The 16,511-nt window shown below is 50.1% G+C and overlaps 1 protein-coding gene across 1 annotated transcript in view; it reads left to right on the plus strand.

Annotated features, from left to right (window-relative positions):
• PDE10A (phosphodiesterase 10A) overlaps window positions 1-16,511 on the plus strand; it is a 253,490-nt gene that overhangs the window by 184,531 nt on the left and 52,448 nt on the right. The window contains exons 6-10 of the mRNA XM_056126308.1: window positions 5,043-5,183; window positions 7,577-7,732; window positions 10,080-10,130; window positions 11,075-11,133; window positions 13,740-13,791. Of these exons, the coding sequence (XP_055982283.1) occupies window positions 5,043-5,183; window positions 7,577-7,732; window positions 10,080-10,130; window positions 11,075-11,133; window positions 13,740-13,791 (459 nt within the window). The remainder of the gene's footprint in view (window positions 1-5,042; window positions 5,184-7,576; window positions 7,733-10,079; window positions 10,131-11,074; window positions 11,134-13,739; window positions 13,792-16,511) is intronic.

Here is a 16,511-nt window from a genome sequence, read left to right on the forward strand (position 1 = left end):
CATTCAAATGAATCAATGCTTATGGCCAAGTTCATGTTGACAAGGACCCCGACACCACTGATGTCTCTTTTGTCGCATGTTCCGAGAAACAGTTTTTCTCCAGTGTCAAAAACGGCATGATGTGATTTATGGGAGAGAACCATGGGAACAAGGGTGATTAGAGGCCACCCTAAAAGCATCTATCCCTCTCGGAAAGCCTGGCAAGCTACCGAGAATATCCCGCCCGCATGGCAGAGCCTGGCAAGCTATCTGTGGTGTATTCGATATGCCAAAACCAGTAAATACAATGGGTCTCATTCCCCTCACCCTAAAAGAGCCACCAATATGGCAGCATTAAGAAGGATGAGGAAGGAGAGGCTGATCAAATCTCAAGGCCGAACTAGGCTGCCAAAATGAAGATGGACAAAAATAAGTGTCTGTACTATCAATGCACATACACTGGCATTGGATGCATCCATCAAGGACCTGATAGTACAAGCGTGAAAGATCAAGTACGACGTCATTGGTCTGACCGAGACGAGAAGGCATCTAAATTATTAGCAACTCAAATTCTATGAATTATTGTTGAGAAACGAAGTCCTTATTTCCTTTGTTTCTGTAGGATGCGTTTACACCCATCCTCTGTCAGTGCATTCATGTGTCTCCTTTGTCAATGAAATATGTAAACTGTCATGTTAAGAGCCCAGGCAAGACATGCCTGTCAGGCCACAAGATGCATTGTAAAGGATGATAACTAATCAGCGGATAGGTACGTAAAGCACAGGGTACAGAATTCAGAGCCCAGCAGCAGACTGAAAATCGGGGGTTGGCATGTAGTGAAGGCAGCTTCAGCCCCAGAGGAAAGGACTTGAGTTCCTGTCTAACTGTTTGTGTACACACTGTGCCCACAGCCCCACAGAGACTCTTGGGTGGTTTCTGTGGAGTCAGGGAGGTGTAATAAGAGGCCTGAGACCTGCCTGTGGGTCAGGCTCAGTCTCTAGCTAGAGGCCTGTTGCAGGTTTCCTCGTTGGTGGTAACAGCCGACGTGCTGTCTGTGCACCTCTAAAGACCCCAGAGAGCGTGCAGGCACATAGCACACATGCAGACGTGGGTCAGAAAGGGAACATGGCATCAGGAAGGCCCCAGACGGAGGACAGGATGGAAGCTGCGTCAGGAACAGACGTTCCTCTGAGGTGACTCCTCCTCCTCTCACCTGCCCAGGCCTTGACTGTCCGGAGGCCTCATTCATTGTTTCCTTGCCCCTTGCCTCAGTTCTCCCTTGAGGTTTTCTTTTATTTTACAAACAGAAATAAAAATTAAGAGCTACTTATCATGAAAACAAGCTTGCAGTTCTTACTCTAGGTTTTTAAGTGTTTCGTATTACATGTTTTTCAGCTACATTTCCTGTAATTATTATATATGTATTTCAGTTTTAAGCAACTAACATATTTCTAAATCATTTCTTTTCAGTAAGCCAAATTGCTTGCTTTCACCAGACGTAATGTGTAGGACAACTTTTAATAACCCCGGGTCTGTATTGGTTAATCTATTATTTTGGCATCCTATGGAAACGCTAATTGGAAGCAGTAAATGTCCATTATATTAACTAACCTAATAATACAGGAATATGTGAGCCATTCCATAATCACTGTTATAAGCTAAGTATAACTCAAAGATACGCCATACGAAGCGTATACAAAGGTAATTTTTTAAAATGCCTGTTTTATCAAAGTCACAACCATTTGGAAAGACCCTGGGCTTCAGCTGGGAGCTCACCTGAGCTTCCTTTATGTTGCTCTCATGGGAAGTTCTTCTCTGGGGATTCTCTGGTCACCACTGAGTTCAGTGTATGGCCATTTCTGGCTGTTCTGTCTTGGGTAGAGAAAGAGAACAGTCCAGCATTCACCTTTTAATAAACTTTCTCATGGTTTGAGAAAATCACTGTCACGTGTTATTTTTCTTCAGATGAATATGCCATGGGGGTCCCGCACAGCCGTGTGTGCGGGACCCAGGGCTGAGATCTCCAAGCCTGCTCGGATCGGGACTGGGCCTCCTCCACCCAGATCCCCCATCTTCCAGTAGCTAGACAGTTACACCCACCAGCTGCCCCCCAGCGCTGTGTAATCCCATCAACGGCCAAGATCTAGAGATTATCAGACCAAGCTCCCAGAAGAGAACAATACAGAATCTCCTGCCCCCATACCTGGCTGTCCTCATCGGGGCCCCATGGAGGGGAGAAGGTTGAGTTTCCCTCCCCACCCCGAGCAGAGCCCCGGCAGCTGAAGACCTCCGGAACCCAGCCACAGCCATGCTTAAGACCACTCTCCACATGCTCAGACGAGCCTCAGACATGAAGGAATTAGCGGAGGAACTCGGGTGTGTGGGACCTGGGGCTGAGATCTCCAAGCCTGCTGGATCGGGACTGGGCCTCCTCCACCCAGATTCCCCATCTTCCAGTAGCTGGGCAGTCACATCCACCAACTGCCCCTGGCGCTGTGTAATCCCATCAATGGTCAAGATCCAGAGACTATAAAACCAGGCACCCGGACCTCTTATTGTCTCGTTCTCACTCTCAGAGAACCTGGCAGGCTACCAAGAGTATCCTGCCCACCCAGCAGAGTCTGGCAAGCTCCCCGTAGTGTATTCAGTATGCCAAAACCCAGTAACGGTGATGGGTCTCATTCCCCTAACCCTTAAAGAGCCTCCAATGTGGCACTTACTAAACTCTCAGGGCTAGGACAAATGGAGACATTACTGGTGCCTCCTCGAGGAAATCGATGAACAAGGGGATGACAGTGAGACGGTGATACAGTGAATATGCCATGTCCTTACTCTTCTTGCAATTATCTCTCATTCTTGGCCTTGAGTCGTTCATCTCTCCATCCCGAGAAAGGGTGACATACGGGACTGTTCACGCCGGCGATGGGAACTCAACCAAATATCCTACTCCAGCTCCTTCAGGTGTTCACAGAGCCCAGCAGAGTCACAGACCTCAGTGACAATGACTGATTTCTAAGCTCTTTATAAACAAGCAAGGTGGAATGGCTCTTGGTCATCTTAGAGGTCATTCATGTCTGAAATCGTTACGGCTGCACGACATGTATTCAGGCATTCTAAGCTACTGGCTTTTGCCCCTTTGGGTTTCAGTTTCTGCACCACGAGTTCCACACCAGGGACAGTCGCGTTTCCCATGCCACGGCCATTGCCATGTGTCTCCCCCCTCCCCCCACCCAGGGATTCGGGCTTCTCTGCCATCCTCCGTCCACCTCAGCACTATAGGTCAGCTTACAAGGTCGATACTACTGGCCATTTTTTTAAAGTAATCCATAGATTATATTATAATGTATCGATTCCAATTCCTTAATTGTGGTCTTTGTGCCGTATTACATTAGGTGATAGTAGGGAAGCAGGCTGTGTGGTAACGGCGGACTCTTTCCTCAGTTTCTCTCTAAACATTGACAGTAAAATCCACAGTGATGGTAGTCAGGCATTGCAGCAGCAAAGACGTAAATCATGCATTTTTTTCCTCTCAGTTTCTATTGAGGCATCCTGGTATGCGATACTGTGAGTGACAGTGTGTCACATGCACACCATCCAACGTCACCCCCTCCTCCAGTGTCCCCTGCCCCTCACCCCCTCCTGCCTCCTTGGTAGGCTCAGTTCTCTAGCCCACACCTCAGCTGTTGGTCATTCTCAAGCTCTGTTTCTTCATAGCCACACAGGGGTGACTCCCCCTGCCCGACACGGGTGACTCCCCAGCCCGACACAGGGGTGACTCCCCAGCTCAACAGCCTGTGTCTCCATTCTTGGGGCAGCAAATTGCGTGATTTCGTCTTTTCTTACAACACAGTAGGACTTTACTGTATTTATTGTAAGTAAGACTTTACTGTGTTTATTGACCCATTTTTCACCCATTCAGCTGTTCTTAGTCCAAATGAATTTCCTCTGTAGAGAAATACAGATATATAATATATATTCCACAGGCGTTGCACTCACTAGCATATATTCTTATGCACAGAATTGCGTTCTAGCTTATTGTGTTTAAGACATGGCAGGGTTCTGCCAGCTCTCCCCCTTCCCATGGTTGGTCGGAGCTGTGCCCCGTATTCATAGTAGAGATTGTGCCTGAAGAAGGTTCCTGAGAGAGTGCCTCACTCTGCTTGGAGACATCTTTGGGCTTTGAGGTATAGTGAGTCCAGATCAAAGAGAAGAGCTGCTAGAACATACCCGACTTTAATGCTTCCCACATCGAATAGATAACTGAACAGTCATGTTAAAACCTGCCTTCATGGGGCTGGAGCAGTAGTACAGCGGGTAGGGAATTTGCCTTGCACATGACTGACCCGGGTTCGATTCCCAGCATCCCATATAGTCCCCTGAACACCGCCAGGAGTAATTCCTGAGTGCATGAGCTAGGAGTAACCCTGTGCATCGCCAGGTGTGACCCAAAAAGCAAACAAACAAAAAAAAACCTGCCTTCATGCCATATATGATTCATTGTGGCTAGCAATTCTCATCTGGTAGATCTTTCAGACGTGATTGAGTTGCTTCAAAACAGTTGCTTAATTAAAGAAAACATTTATTTCTAAGTTCGTTTCAGGGCTTTACTCTCCCTCCACCCTGAATTAAGTGGAAGGGAACTAGATAGCCAGATGTGGCCAGATATTTGTGTGTGTGGCGTGTGCCACAAGGAACGTTTCCATGGTGAGTCTGAGCCTGTAATTTTGAGCAGGTCAGCTGCCTCAGGAGGGGAGTGATGCAGCCACCAGAGAAGGAAGCAGTGGGGAAAGAAAGGCTTGGAAAGAAGCAGCAAAGAGGAATGGGATCACGCCGGGCCATCCTGGGTCAGCCTGCGTTGTGTGGGCTGAGGACAGGCTTGGCCAGGGCCAGCACACGTCGTCCACTTCTCTCCAGGCCGCGCTGGCCTGGCTTCTGAGTGTCGGGGGTAGGAGTGCCTCCTCGCGACCCCACGTGGCTCCTACCCTCCCTCCCTCCCTCCCTCCCTCCATGGCTGGTGTCCTGCCGTGTCCCGGGAGTGTGACGCGTGTGCTTTCTCCTTGCAGAGCCTGTGTGTGTTCACGCCACCCGGAGCCAAGGAGGGGAAGCCGCGCCTCATCCCTGCGGGGCCCATCACTCAGGGCACAACCATCTCCGCCTACGTGGCCAAGTCCAGGAAGACCCTCCTGGTGGACGACATTCTTGGGGTGAGGGCCCTGTGGCTTCCGCGATGAGGGGCCCGAGGGCTGGAGCAAGGAGGAAGCCGAGTCATTTCACTCTGACGGTGACGCGTGTACCAGAGCAGAGGCACCGGGCAAGAGGGAGCTTAGCAGACACGTCTGCGTGTGACTCACTCCCTGCACCCGGGGGTCAGGTCTGCGCCCCGGGGAGCCGGATTTGAACAGTTCTTAGGTCGCGTCCGCTAGTAGAGTGAGGCGGAAAGGGTCTGTTTACATCCTGACAAGCAAAGTAACTTAGTTTTCATGCACATGAAAGAGAAACTTTGTTTTTCACGTGCATGACTGTACATGGGCGAGTGGCATGTGGGCATATGTCTGAATGAGTGAGCTGTTGCTACGTGACGCACCGCCCCACAGTTGGTGGTGTCCTATAGTGACCCCATGTGGCGTCCCCAAGCCTCTTGGGACAGAAGTCTCACGGAGCTCATGGTGACTGCTTCCGCGCCTGCCATGGGCTGCCCCCTATGGGCTGGCTGCGCCCCCCACCCCCCCGCCTGTACACCTGGACCCGAACCCCGCGCCCCGCTCTGGCCCACTGGGCAGTGCTGCAGGCTCTCCCGTGGGAGCCGAGACTTGGCAAAGGGAACAGAGCACACAGTTGAGATCGTCTTGGGTCTGCTCTGGCAGGAGCCACAGTGGACAGAACAGGCCCGGGTGGGCGGGCCTGGACATGGGACTGGAGGGAACGTGAGGGATGGGCCTCGAGTATTCGTGAGCTAGCAGTCACGTGACACTGCCTGAGCTTTCAAAGGGACAGCTGGACACGCACGCAGAGATGCCCTGGGAAGGTGCTAATTTGAGTCATGACATCTGGGCTTTAGTTCTTAGTTTGACTTTTATTAATTATTAATTATCTGTACAATTCTGAACAGATCAGGGGACTGATTATCAAAAAAAGGTGTAAAGGTAAATGTACGATGCAGTGGACAGTCCATGGTATTGTCCTGTGGTCATGGCGCTTGCTGAGGAATGAGGTCTCAGACACCCCTGGGAGGTTCTGGAGCATGCCGGGGGCTGCCCGATGCTGGGACGGCCTCCCCCCATGCGGAAAGGCGCAGACTTACACTCCGGCACATGGCAGCTGAATTTAGAGTTAAGACAGTAAACATTTCATATTGACACTGTAAGTTCTCATTCAAAAATAATTATCACGTAGTCAGGCTTTTAAAGGATGTCTAGGGACTGGAGTGATAGCACAGCGGGTAGGGCGTTTGCCTTGCATGCGGCCGACCCGGGTTCCATTCCCAGCATCCCATATGGTCCCCCGAGCACTGCCAGGAATAATTCCTGAGTGCATGAGCCAGGAGTAACCCCTGTGCATCGCTGGGTGTGACGCAAAAAAGCAAAAAAAAAATAAATAAATAAATAAAGGATGTCTAAAAGACAAATATCGGTTTGTATTATTCTCTGTACTATTCTCATGAGTAGGATTGATTGTCTTGGATAGTAAAGGATGGCATGAGGAGAATTGGCATCTTAATATTATGTCAGTTTTCTTGTACTCTTTTGGGTGAATTTGCAGACCTAAGTAGTTCTTAAAGCCCCAGAACTCATTTCACTTTCTGTACTAGGTAGATGGTGATTCTTTTTTTTTGCTTTTTGGGTCACACCCGGCGATGCACAGGGGTTACTCCTGGCCCTGCACTCAGGAATTACTCCTGGCGGTGCTCAGGGGACCATATGGGATGCTGGGAATCAAACCCAGGTCGGCCGCGTGCAAGGCAAATGCCCTACCCGCTGTGCTATTGCTCCAGCCCTGATAGATGGTGATTCTTGGGTGGCTTGAATACCTCTGGACCTGTGTAGGTCAGTTAGAATTATTATCATTAGCATTTACTTTTATGCTAGTCTTACCGAAGGATAACGTTTTTTAGTATTTGAAAATATCATTTTACCTAAAATTATCATTTTTTATCATTTCTTTATTTTGGTCTGGGGGCCCACGTGGCCGTACTCACGTCACTCCCGCCGGGTGCTCGGCCCGGCCCCCAGTGCCAGTCCTGCATTCAAGCCCTAGGACTCTCCTTCTGCTCCCTAGAGAGAAACATCCCGTGTACCACTTCTTCCGGTACTCACCCCTGCAGTGCTCCTTCTCTAGTGATATGAGCCCAGTGGAGCTCATGGATGGAGCATTATGGTTCTTAGAAGGTGCCGGCTAAAGAGGCGTGGCATCCTCCTTGCTTCTGGTGCCACCTGAGGTGCACGTGGCCCTGGTGAGCTGAGTCAGGACATAGGATCCGCCTTAGAGGCTGAGGACTTTCACCAGGTGTCCGGGGCCCGGCCTGCCGTGGCCTTCCTCGGGCAGGCGACTCAGCGCGGTCTGAGACATGCGTGTGTGTGCTGTCCCCTCTGTTGTGCAGGATGAACGGTTCCCGAGAGGCACGGGGCTGGAGTCAGGGACTCGCATCCAGTCGGTTCTCTGCTTGCCCATCGTCACCGCCATCGGGGACCTGATCGGGATCCTGGAGCTGTACCGGCACTGGGGCAAGGAGGCCTTCTGCCTCAGCCACCAGGAGGTGAGCGCATCTGGCTGCGGGGGGCTCCACACGCCCACCCCCCAGCCCCCCAGTATGATCTGACTACTGCTGAAGTCGCAGACACTTGCCGTCTAGAGAGGAAACGGAATACAGTAGAAAGGCACCTTTTCTTTTACCTTCTTTTTGCAAAACTTTCCTGTTTGAGTTTCAGTTCATACAATGACCAAACACCCGTCCCTCCACCAGTGCACATTCTCCACCACCAGTGTTCCCAGTAGCCCCTCCACCAATCCCACCCATCCCCCTGCCTCTACGGCAGACAAATTTCCCCCATACTCTTCCTCTACTTTTGGGCATTATGGTCTGCAGTACAGACACTGAGAAGCAATCACATTTAGTCCTTTATCTATTTTCATCACACATCGCCCATCCTGACCGATCCCTCCAACCATCATGGACTTCGTGATCCCTTCTCTATCCCAGCTGCCTTCTCCCCCAGCTCATGAGACAGGCTTCCAACTATGGAGAAAACTTCCTGGCCCTTGTCTCTACTGTCCTTGGGTGTCAGTCTCATGTTATTTTATATTCCACAAATGAGTGCAGTCCTTCTATGTCTGACCCTCTCTTTCTGACTCATTTCACTTAGCATGACACTCTCCATGTCCATCCATTTACAAGCGCATTTCATGACTTTCATCTTTCCTAACAACTACGTAGTATTCCATTGTATAGGTGTACCAAAATTTCTTTTACCAGTCATCTGTTCTCAGGCACTCAAGTCGTTTCCAGATTCTGGCTGTTGTGAACAGTGTAGCAATCAACATTCAAGTGCAAATGTCATTTCTACTATACTTTTTTGCATCTCCAGAATATATTCCCAGGATTGGTATTGCTGGGTCAAATGGGAGCTTAGTTTCTAATTTTTTGAGAAGTGTCTATACTGTTTTCCAAAAGGGCTGAACCAGTTGGCATTCCCACCAACAGTGAAGGAGGGTCCCTTTCTCCCCACATCTGCACCAACACCGGTTGCTTTTGTTCTTTTGGATGTGAGGCACCTTTTCTTTTTAGTGGGAATTCATGTCAGTGGTAAAAGTCAAGTGGACGTGTGGCAAATCAAATGGGATGACTGGACAAGCACACCTTCTGTGTCTAAAAGTGTCTCCAACTATCTCTGTGTGCTGAAAAAGATAAAGGAACAAACATGATAACCCCTCAGTATTGGTGCTGCAAGCCATAATGCCCCAAAATGGGAGGAGGGGCAGGGAGGGAGGGAAAGAGAGAAGGAAGGAGGGAGGGAGAGAGGGAGGGAGGGAGGGAGAGTCAGAAGGAAAGTGCCTGCCATAGGCTGTGGGGGGCTTTGGGTGGAGGGGCGGGACTTGGGAGCTGGTGGTGGAAATGTGCCCTGGGGGAGGGCTGGGTGCTGGCTACCTGTGGGCTCCCCCTGTGGGGCCCTGCCCGGGGGCCCGGCCCTCTGAATCAGACCCCAAGGTGGGCCCAGAGCACCAGGACTTCCTCACCGGGACAGTCTCACCTGCCCCTGCCCCGCTGGACATGGCTCCGCGGCTCCCTCTGCTTGGGCTGGCCTGTGCTGTCCTCCCCCAGCAGTGCTCCAGATGTGCCCCAAGCCCTGGAATGCGGCCCCCCAGGCCTCTCTCAGACACCAGATAGACACATCCCTGAGCACCAGAGACCGAGTCCCCCTGAGCACCACAGGGTTGTGAGCTGCTCTCTCCACTTTTCTCTTGTGCAGCCGTGCTCTCCTTGGGAGCTCGTCCCCCCGCCCCCTGTTCTTCCTGGGAGCTCCCCCCGCCCCGCCCCCCTGCTTTCTCCCTGCCGTGTGCTGTGAGGCTCCTGGTTCCCCTGCGCTCAGCTCAGGACCTGGTGCCTGTGACGGACCCAGGGGATGTCAGTGCTATTTGGGAAAAGTTCAACATTTTAAAGAGGTCACTCTGGCCTTTTTTTGTTTTGTTTTGTTTTTTGGGGTCATACCCAGCAATGCACAGGGGTTACTCCTGGCTCTGCACTCGGGAATTACTCCTGACAGTGCTCAGGGGACCATATGGGACGCTGGGAATCGAACCCTGTTGGCTACGTGCAAGGCAAGCGCCCTGCCTGCTGTGCTGGGCTCCAGCCCCCACTCGGGCCCTTCTTAATGATACTTTTGTGACGCTGACGAGACCGATGAGTGCTAAAATCGCTGAACTGCTGCTCCCTTACAATGAACGTATCCGCCTTTTTGTCCAAAATTACACGGCAAAAGAGCATCCGACTCGGGACCGAGACTCGGCAGCGTGAAGGGAACCTTGTGCAAAGCTGCGCCTGGTTGGGCGAGTCTCCGGCTCCCCCGGCCGAGGGCCCCGCTCACGGCTGCTTCTCCTTCCCGCAGGTCGCCACGGCAAACTTGGCCTGGGCCTCGGTGGCCATCCATCAGGTACAGGTGCGTCTCTTCACGTGGGTGGGGCCCGCTTGGGGCTGGGTGCTGCGCCTCAGGAGCTTGGTGCTCTGCCTTGTACTAAAACCTTTGCCCGATAGACTGATAACTTCTTGTCGTAAGCATCTTGCAGTTATTTTGATATATTTATATTTAAGTAAATCATTTTTTCAGTAAACGTACGTGTCCTATTACTGTTCTTGTGTTCCTTGGGAAGCCCAGGAACAGTCTCCAGCTGCCTAGCAGTGATGACAGTTTTATGACTTCATTTTCTAGATGAAAATATCCCCTGAGCTACTGGATTATTACAACACTGAGCTTAACTTTACAACACCCGGCTCTCTAGAAAATGTGGTCTCGCGTGAAGCCTTATGAACTGCATGTTTTCCTGAGAGCAGACTCCAAAGTTCAGGACCAAAGAGCAGGAAGGATGTGTTCCTCTGCTCAGCATTTTGGTTTTTTTTTGTTTTCCTAAATTCCATTTTTAGCGGGTTGATAAGGGAGTAATAGGAAGACAGACAGACAGACAGACAGATAGGTATGAGCTGGCTGAAGGGGTGGTGGCTGCTGTTGGCCGGGACAGTGCCAGACCTGGGGCTGTTTGCCCTGGGCGAGATAAGGGACTCAACTGGCTTCCAGCAGTGGCTCTGACCGGAGCCACCACGCCAGCTGCTGTCTGTCTGTCTGTCTGTCTGTCTGTCTGTCTGTCTGTCTGTCAGCTGCTCAGTCTGTTGGGAGGGGAGTGAGCTGCAATGCCTCGGTTACTGTCCGACTCAACTCAGGTTCATTTGGTGGTTAAGTGGGATAAAGTACCTAGGATCATAGTTACCTTATAGCTGAATGATCTGGACGTGTATTGTAAGGCAGAGAAGCTCAGGAGTGATCTAATATTTTAATTATTGCCCACCTAGAAGCTCCTAGGAACCAATAGCCGTTCTTTTGTGTGGCAGGTGTGCAGAGGCCTTGCCAAACAGACCGAACTGAATGACTTCCTACTCGACGTGTCAAAGTAAGTGTTTCGTTCTGGGGATGTGGTTGCCTGTATTGATCGCAGCGCTCTCCAGTAAATGCGGCTTGGGCTCTCCCAGGAACCGCCTGCTCTCGGGCCAGTGATGGAAGGTCACCCTTCACTGCATGGGACCATCAAGCTCACTGGGTCGGAGTAACCATCTCTCCCGGGACTCTGCCGGAGAGGGATTGAAGGCATAGTGTCACGGTCTTCTAAATTCAGATGCTACAAGAGGGACAGAAAGGGTGGAACCAATGATAGCCTTAAGTCATTTCCAGCTTCGTGTTGGTTTCGCTTGTGGTGACCTGGTCTGCATCTCCGATCCATCCACGAATCATCCAGATGCAAAATTGGCCCCGGAAGGTGTAACTTCGGGGTGCTGTCGAGTGACAGATTTGCTTACATACATACTGGGGGCCTCTCCTCCGCGGCCCCGGGCAGTCAGACACTCTGTGCTGTGCTGTCCTGGCGATGTTGATGCCTCATCAGCAAGCCCGGAGTCCACCAGGAAGTCTGAGCAGGGCAGACCGAGGGGTCGGGGTCCCACACGGCTCTGGCCCCCGTCCGACGTCTGTTCGGAGGCAGAATGAAGCAGCGTCTCATGGAGAAGGAGGCAGCACTCCCTCCTGTGCTGACGAGCGTGGGTGCTGTGTGGGGCTTCCCAAGGCCACCGAACCCCCCAGCGGACACACGTCGTCTGTTCCCCAGAGCCAGGCCACTAACTTGACCATTTTTTGGTGGCAGACACCGTGTGGTGCTCAGGGCTTCCTCGGCTCTGCAGCCAAGGGTTGCTTGCTTGGGGGACCGCCTGGGATGCCGGGGAATAAACCGATGTTGGACAAGGGAAATGCCCTCCCTGCTGTACTACCTCTGGCCCCAACTTGACTCTCTTTAGGGCACTAAAGTCCTCAGCTTCCAGGGTAATTAAATCTATCCGGGGTTTAATGCAGTAATTTACCATTTAGATGAGAAACATTCTATACCAGTCTAACTTACCTGAGCACTTTGCTAAATCCACAAACTCCTTAACTGCAACGCCTGCCCGTCTAGCCACAGTGAGTGCCTTTACATGGCCTCTGCCATGGCTTTTGCCGAAGATTCTGGTGTTGGTGCATCTCTCGTTGTTGAGATGCGGGGGAGTGGGGAACAGAGGAGATGAAGAAGGCAGGTAATGTAGACGCACCATCAGCCGCACAGCATTCATTGTTGTGTGTAATCATGAGCAGACATTTGACTCGGGTGGTGATTAGTTTCCTGCCATGACCTATATTCTGGTTTTTCTTCTCAAATGAGTTCAGCTGCTTTCTCAATCCAGTTAAATTGCGGTTTGACCTACAATTTTTATTTTTTACTGATAATGCTTTAAGTGTGTAAATTAAATTTATCATATTGAAATATTGTACTTTTTTTCCCTGATAAATCAAGCATTCTTTATTGTTTCTTTTTCTAATTTATGTGCTATACAAATTACACTTTCTTCTCTAATACCCATCTCTGATACATTCATTTAGAACCTCTTATCTCTTTTTTGGGGGGAGGCTATGGGATATTTTACTTTCTGATCAAGGTTCTTCATGAAAGTAAGATGGTGAATGTGAATTTATTCCTTCAGACTTTTAGTTGAATGCTACAAACTCTTTACATTCAAACTTACCAATAAAATACTTTTAATGTGTATCATGGGATTAAACTCCCTATGCTAAATATAATGGAAAAGTTTCTCTCTGTTAAATAATAACACTGGGCACTGTATTGAGTGAAGCAGTCAGGAAGAAAGGGAGAGGTACAGAATGATCTCTGTCCTATGTGGGCTCAAGGCTACACAGCAGGGGGCAGCAAGGGGCCAAGGGCAGCTTAGCTGGAGATCTGGTGCACAGGATGGAGTTGTGTGTGTGTGTGTGTGTGTGTGTGTGTGTGTGTGTGTAGCATTGAAGGAGGGATGAATGTTGGGGTGCCGGGCAGGGAAGTGGGGAAACTGTGATGGGTGTGGTGTTGGAATTATGTGCATGAGAAACCATCCTTAACAGTATTGCATATCACATGGCCTCAATGAAATCAGGTCTCGGGGCTGGAGAGTTAGTTCCTTACAGGTTTCTTGCCTTGTCGCGGCCCGCTGGATTTCTCCCCAAGAAGTCTGGTTACTTGAGCACCATCAAGAGTAATCCCTGAGGGGCTGGAGTGATAGCACAGTGGGTAGGGCGTTTGCCTTGCACGCGGCCTGACCCGGCTTCGATTCCCAGCATCCCATATGGTCCCCTGAGCATGGCCAGGAGTAATTCCTGAGTGCATGAACCAGGAGTAACCCCTGTACATCGCTGGGTGTCACCCAAAAAGAAAAAAAAAGAGTAATCCCTGAGCACAGAACAAGGAATCAGCTCTGAGCATCACCATGTGAGACCCAAAACTGAAACATAAAATGATTTTATATTTTTGTTATTACTGTTAACACGAGGGGAAAATATTAACTGATATAAAGTAATATGTTTGTTTGTGTTTTGATTTTAATGTACACAAAACTGGGGAATGTGTTCAATGCATAACATATTCTGTGTTCTAACAATATTGGTCATCTTAAATCACAAGCTTTGTGTTCTTTTTCTTTCCAGAACATATTTTGATAACATAGTCGCAATAGATTCTCTACTTGAACACATAATGGTAGGTTGCAATTTTTTTTTAAAAATTCATTTTGTTTAACCTTTGTATGCGTGTCCTAAGAAAGCATCAGGCATGAGAGCTGCTTCAAAGAGGGTGAAGCTGCGATGGTCAGTCTGGGGCAGTGTTTTGAATCATTTGCCACTTGCGTTGGGTTTGGAGAGCTGTTGAGGAACGTCTGGGGAAATGCCTCTGAGTTTCTTCATTATTAGAGGAGAGCTATACTTGGAGAAAACCTTGGGTTTCCTTTCCTCTTGGCCTCATACCTTTGCTCGGAGATTCCACGCAGACCCTGCTGGTTCTCTCAGGTCTCGAGTCATTCCACTTCCATTTTAGTCATTTATTTATTTATGAGCCCGGCAAGCTCCCGAGAGTATCTCGCCCACACGGCAGGGCCTGGCAAGCTCCCCATGACGTATTCGATATGCCAAACACAGTAACAACAAAAGTCTCCAATGGAGATGTTACTGGGCCCGCTCGAGCAAATCGATGATCAACGGGAGGACCTTTACTTTACTTTACTTTTATTTATTTATTTATTATTGAATCACAGTGAGAACAGTTACAAAGCTTTCAGGTTTAAGTCTCGGTCATACAGTGATCAAACAGCCATCCCTTCACCAGTGCACATGTTCCACCACCAAGAACCCCAGTATACCCCCCATCCCACCCCTCCCCTTGCCCTTGTGGCAGATGTATCACTGTCCTCCCATTGTCCATCGATTTTGCTCGAGAGGGCCCAGTAACATTGTGAGACTTGTTGTGACTGTGTTTGGCATATCGAATGTGTCACGGGGAGCTTGCCAGGCTTTGCCCTGTGGTCGAGATACTCTCGGGAGCTTGCCAGGCTCTTCGAGAGGGGTGGAGGGATCGAACTCGGGTCGGCCGTGTCATCTGCGTGCAAGGCAAACGCCCTACCAGCTGTGCTATCGCTCCAGCCCAGTTTCACAGATGATTTCTACTTTACTCTCTCTACTTTGACTACATTCAATTTTTCGACAGAAGACCTACCATTATTACTTGGAATTTCCCCCCAACAATCAGACCTGCCGAAAAGGCATCATTAGATAATTTGTTTTCTATTGCTGATAATGAAGAACATCTGATTTTGGATCTCTGATGTTTTAGCAATTAAGTCCAGAGGGATTTCTGCCTTTCTGCATCTCCTTTAGGAGCTGGTCCAGGCCCTGGAGCCAGAGCCACAGCAAGTGGAGTTTTAGATTCATTGTCCCATTGGCAAGATGAAAGGGATGCAGTGGGCGGCCCGTTTAGCACCATTTGTACCCTGCTGCCTATTTTGACAAATATTCCTCCTCTTTCCTGTCTTCTTCGCAATCTTTCTCAGAATATAGTAACTCAGTGTATGTAGTGAGGGGTCATCTGATACCTTGGTAGGGCCTGGCCTGTTTCTCCTTGGTACCATGGAGGGGGTTATGGCGTGGGACATGCTCCGTCTCTTATTTATATTGTGATGGGGAGTCTAGCACATTCCTTAGCTCATTAGTTATGTGGATGGCTTCATTTAATGGGGAAAGAATAATAGATTCCATGGTGAAAAATAACTGTGCTTGGTAAAATTTAAGGACTTTGTAATAGGGTGAAAGGTACAAAGGAGCTGTGGCTGGAGAGACAGTAGAGTCAGGGCGCTTGCCTTGCCTGACGGTTCCATCCCCAGCTCGCCTCAGGGTCCCCTGAGCCCTGCCAGGAGGGTGCCTGAGCACAGAGCCAGGAGTAATCTCTGCGCACAGCAGAGGGTGACCCCAAACACGAACCCACAGCGGAGGATAAAAGGCAAAGGCCCTCCCGTTGATCATCGATTTGCTCGAGCGGGCCCAGTAACGTCTCCATTGGAGACTTTGTTGTTACTATGTCTGGCTATCAAATACTCTCGGTAGCTTGCCGGACTCTCCAAGAGGGGCAGAGGAATCGAACTCGGGTTGGCCATGTTGGCCGCTTGTAAGGCGAACGCCCTACCGCTGTGCTATTGCTCCAGCCCTGTGCTATTCCTCCAGCGGAGAATATATATTAAATAACTGGCGCAGGGACCAGAGCGATAGGACGGCACGTAAGGTGTTTGCCTTGCACGCGGCCAACCCAGGTTCGATCTCACACACCCCACCGAGCCCCCGAGCCTCCAGGAGTGTCCCTTAGCACAGAGAAAGAGCAAGCCCTGAGCACTGCCGGGTGTGGCCCCCCAACTACTAATAATCATAACTTCAATGAAAAGTAACTGACGTATGTGCTCAGAATGCAGTAAGCACTCAACAAATGGTCCTTGTTTTGTTACGATTCTCTTTTTGAAGCAGCTTTATTGCGATACATACCATGCAATTCAACCTGTCAATGAAGTGCTCAGCCCATTGGGTTGTAGGGCACTGACAGTCGACACACACTGCTGATCATTCTCGACCGCGCTCCTCCCCTCAGAGTGAAACTCCGCTCCCTCAGCCCTTGGCTCCCACTTGCCCTCCCACCAGGTCCAGACCCCCCCCACCCCGGTCTGTTTGCTTTGCCATGGACCTGTGTGCTGGGCGTCTCAGCAGAGGGGCCAGACACGTCTGCCCTCTCGTGCGTGGCTGCTTCTCAGCACGCATCCAGAGTTTCTGTTGTAGCAGCTCTCAAGTCTTTATTCCTTTTCATGGCCAACTGGTGTTACGTGGAAACGGTCACGTGCACCCTATTTTTTAGTACACTGAGCCATTTGGATTATTTTTGTATGTGGC

Source organism: Sorex fumeus, unplaced genomic scaffold (genome assembly GCF_029834395.1).
Source record: "Sorex fumeus unplaced genomic scaffold, SorFum_2.1 ptg000061l, whole genome shotgun sequence".
Taxonomy (NCBI): Eukaryota; Metazoa; Chordata; class Mammalia; order Eulipotyphla; family Soricidae; genus Sorex; species Sorex fumeus.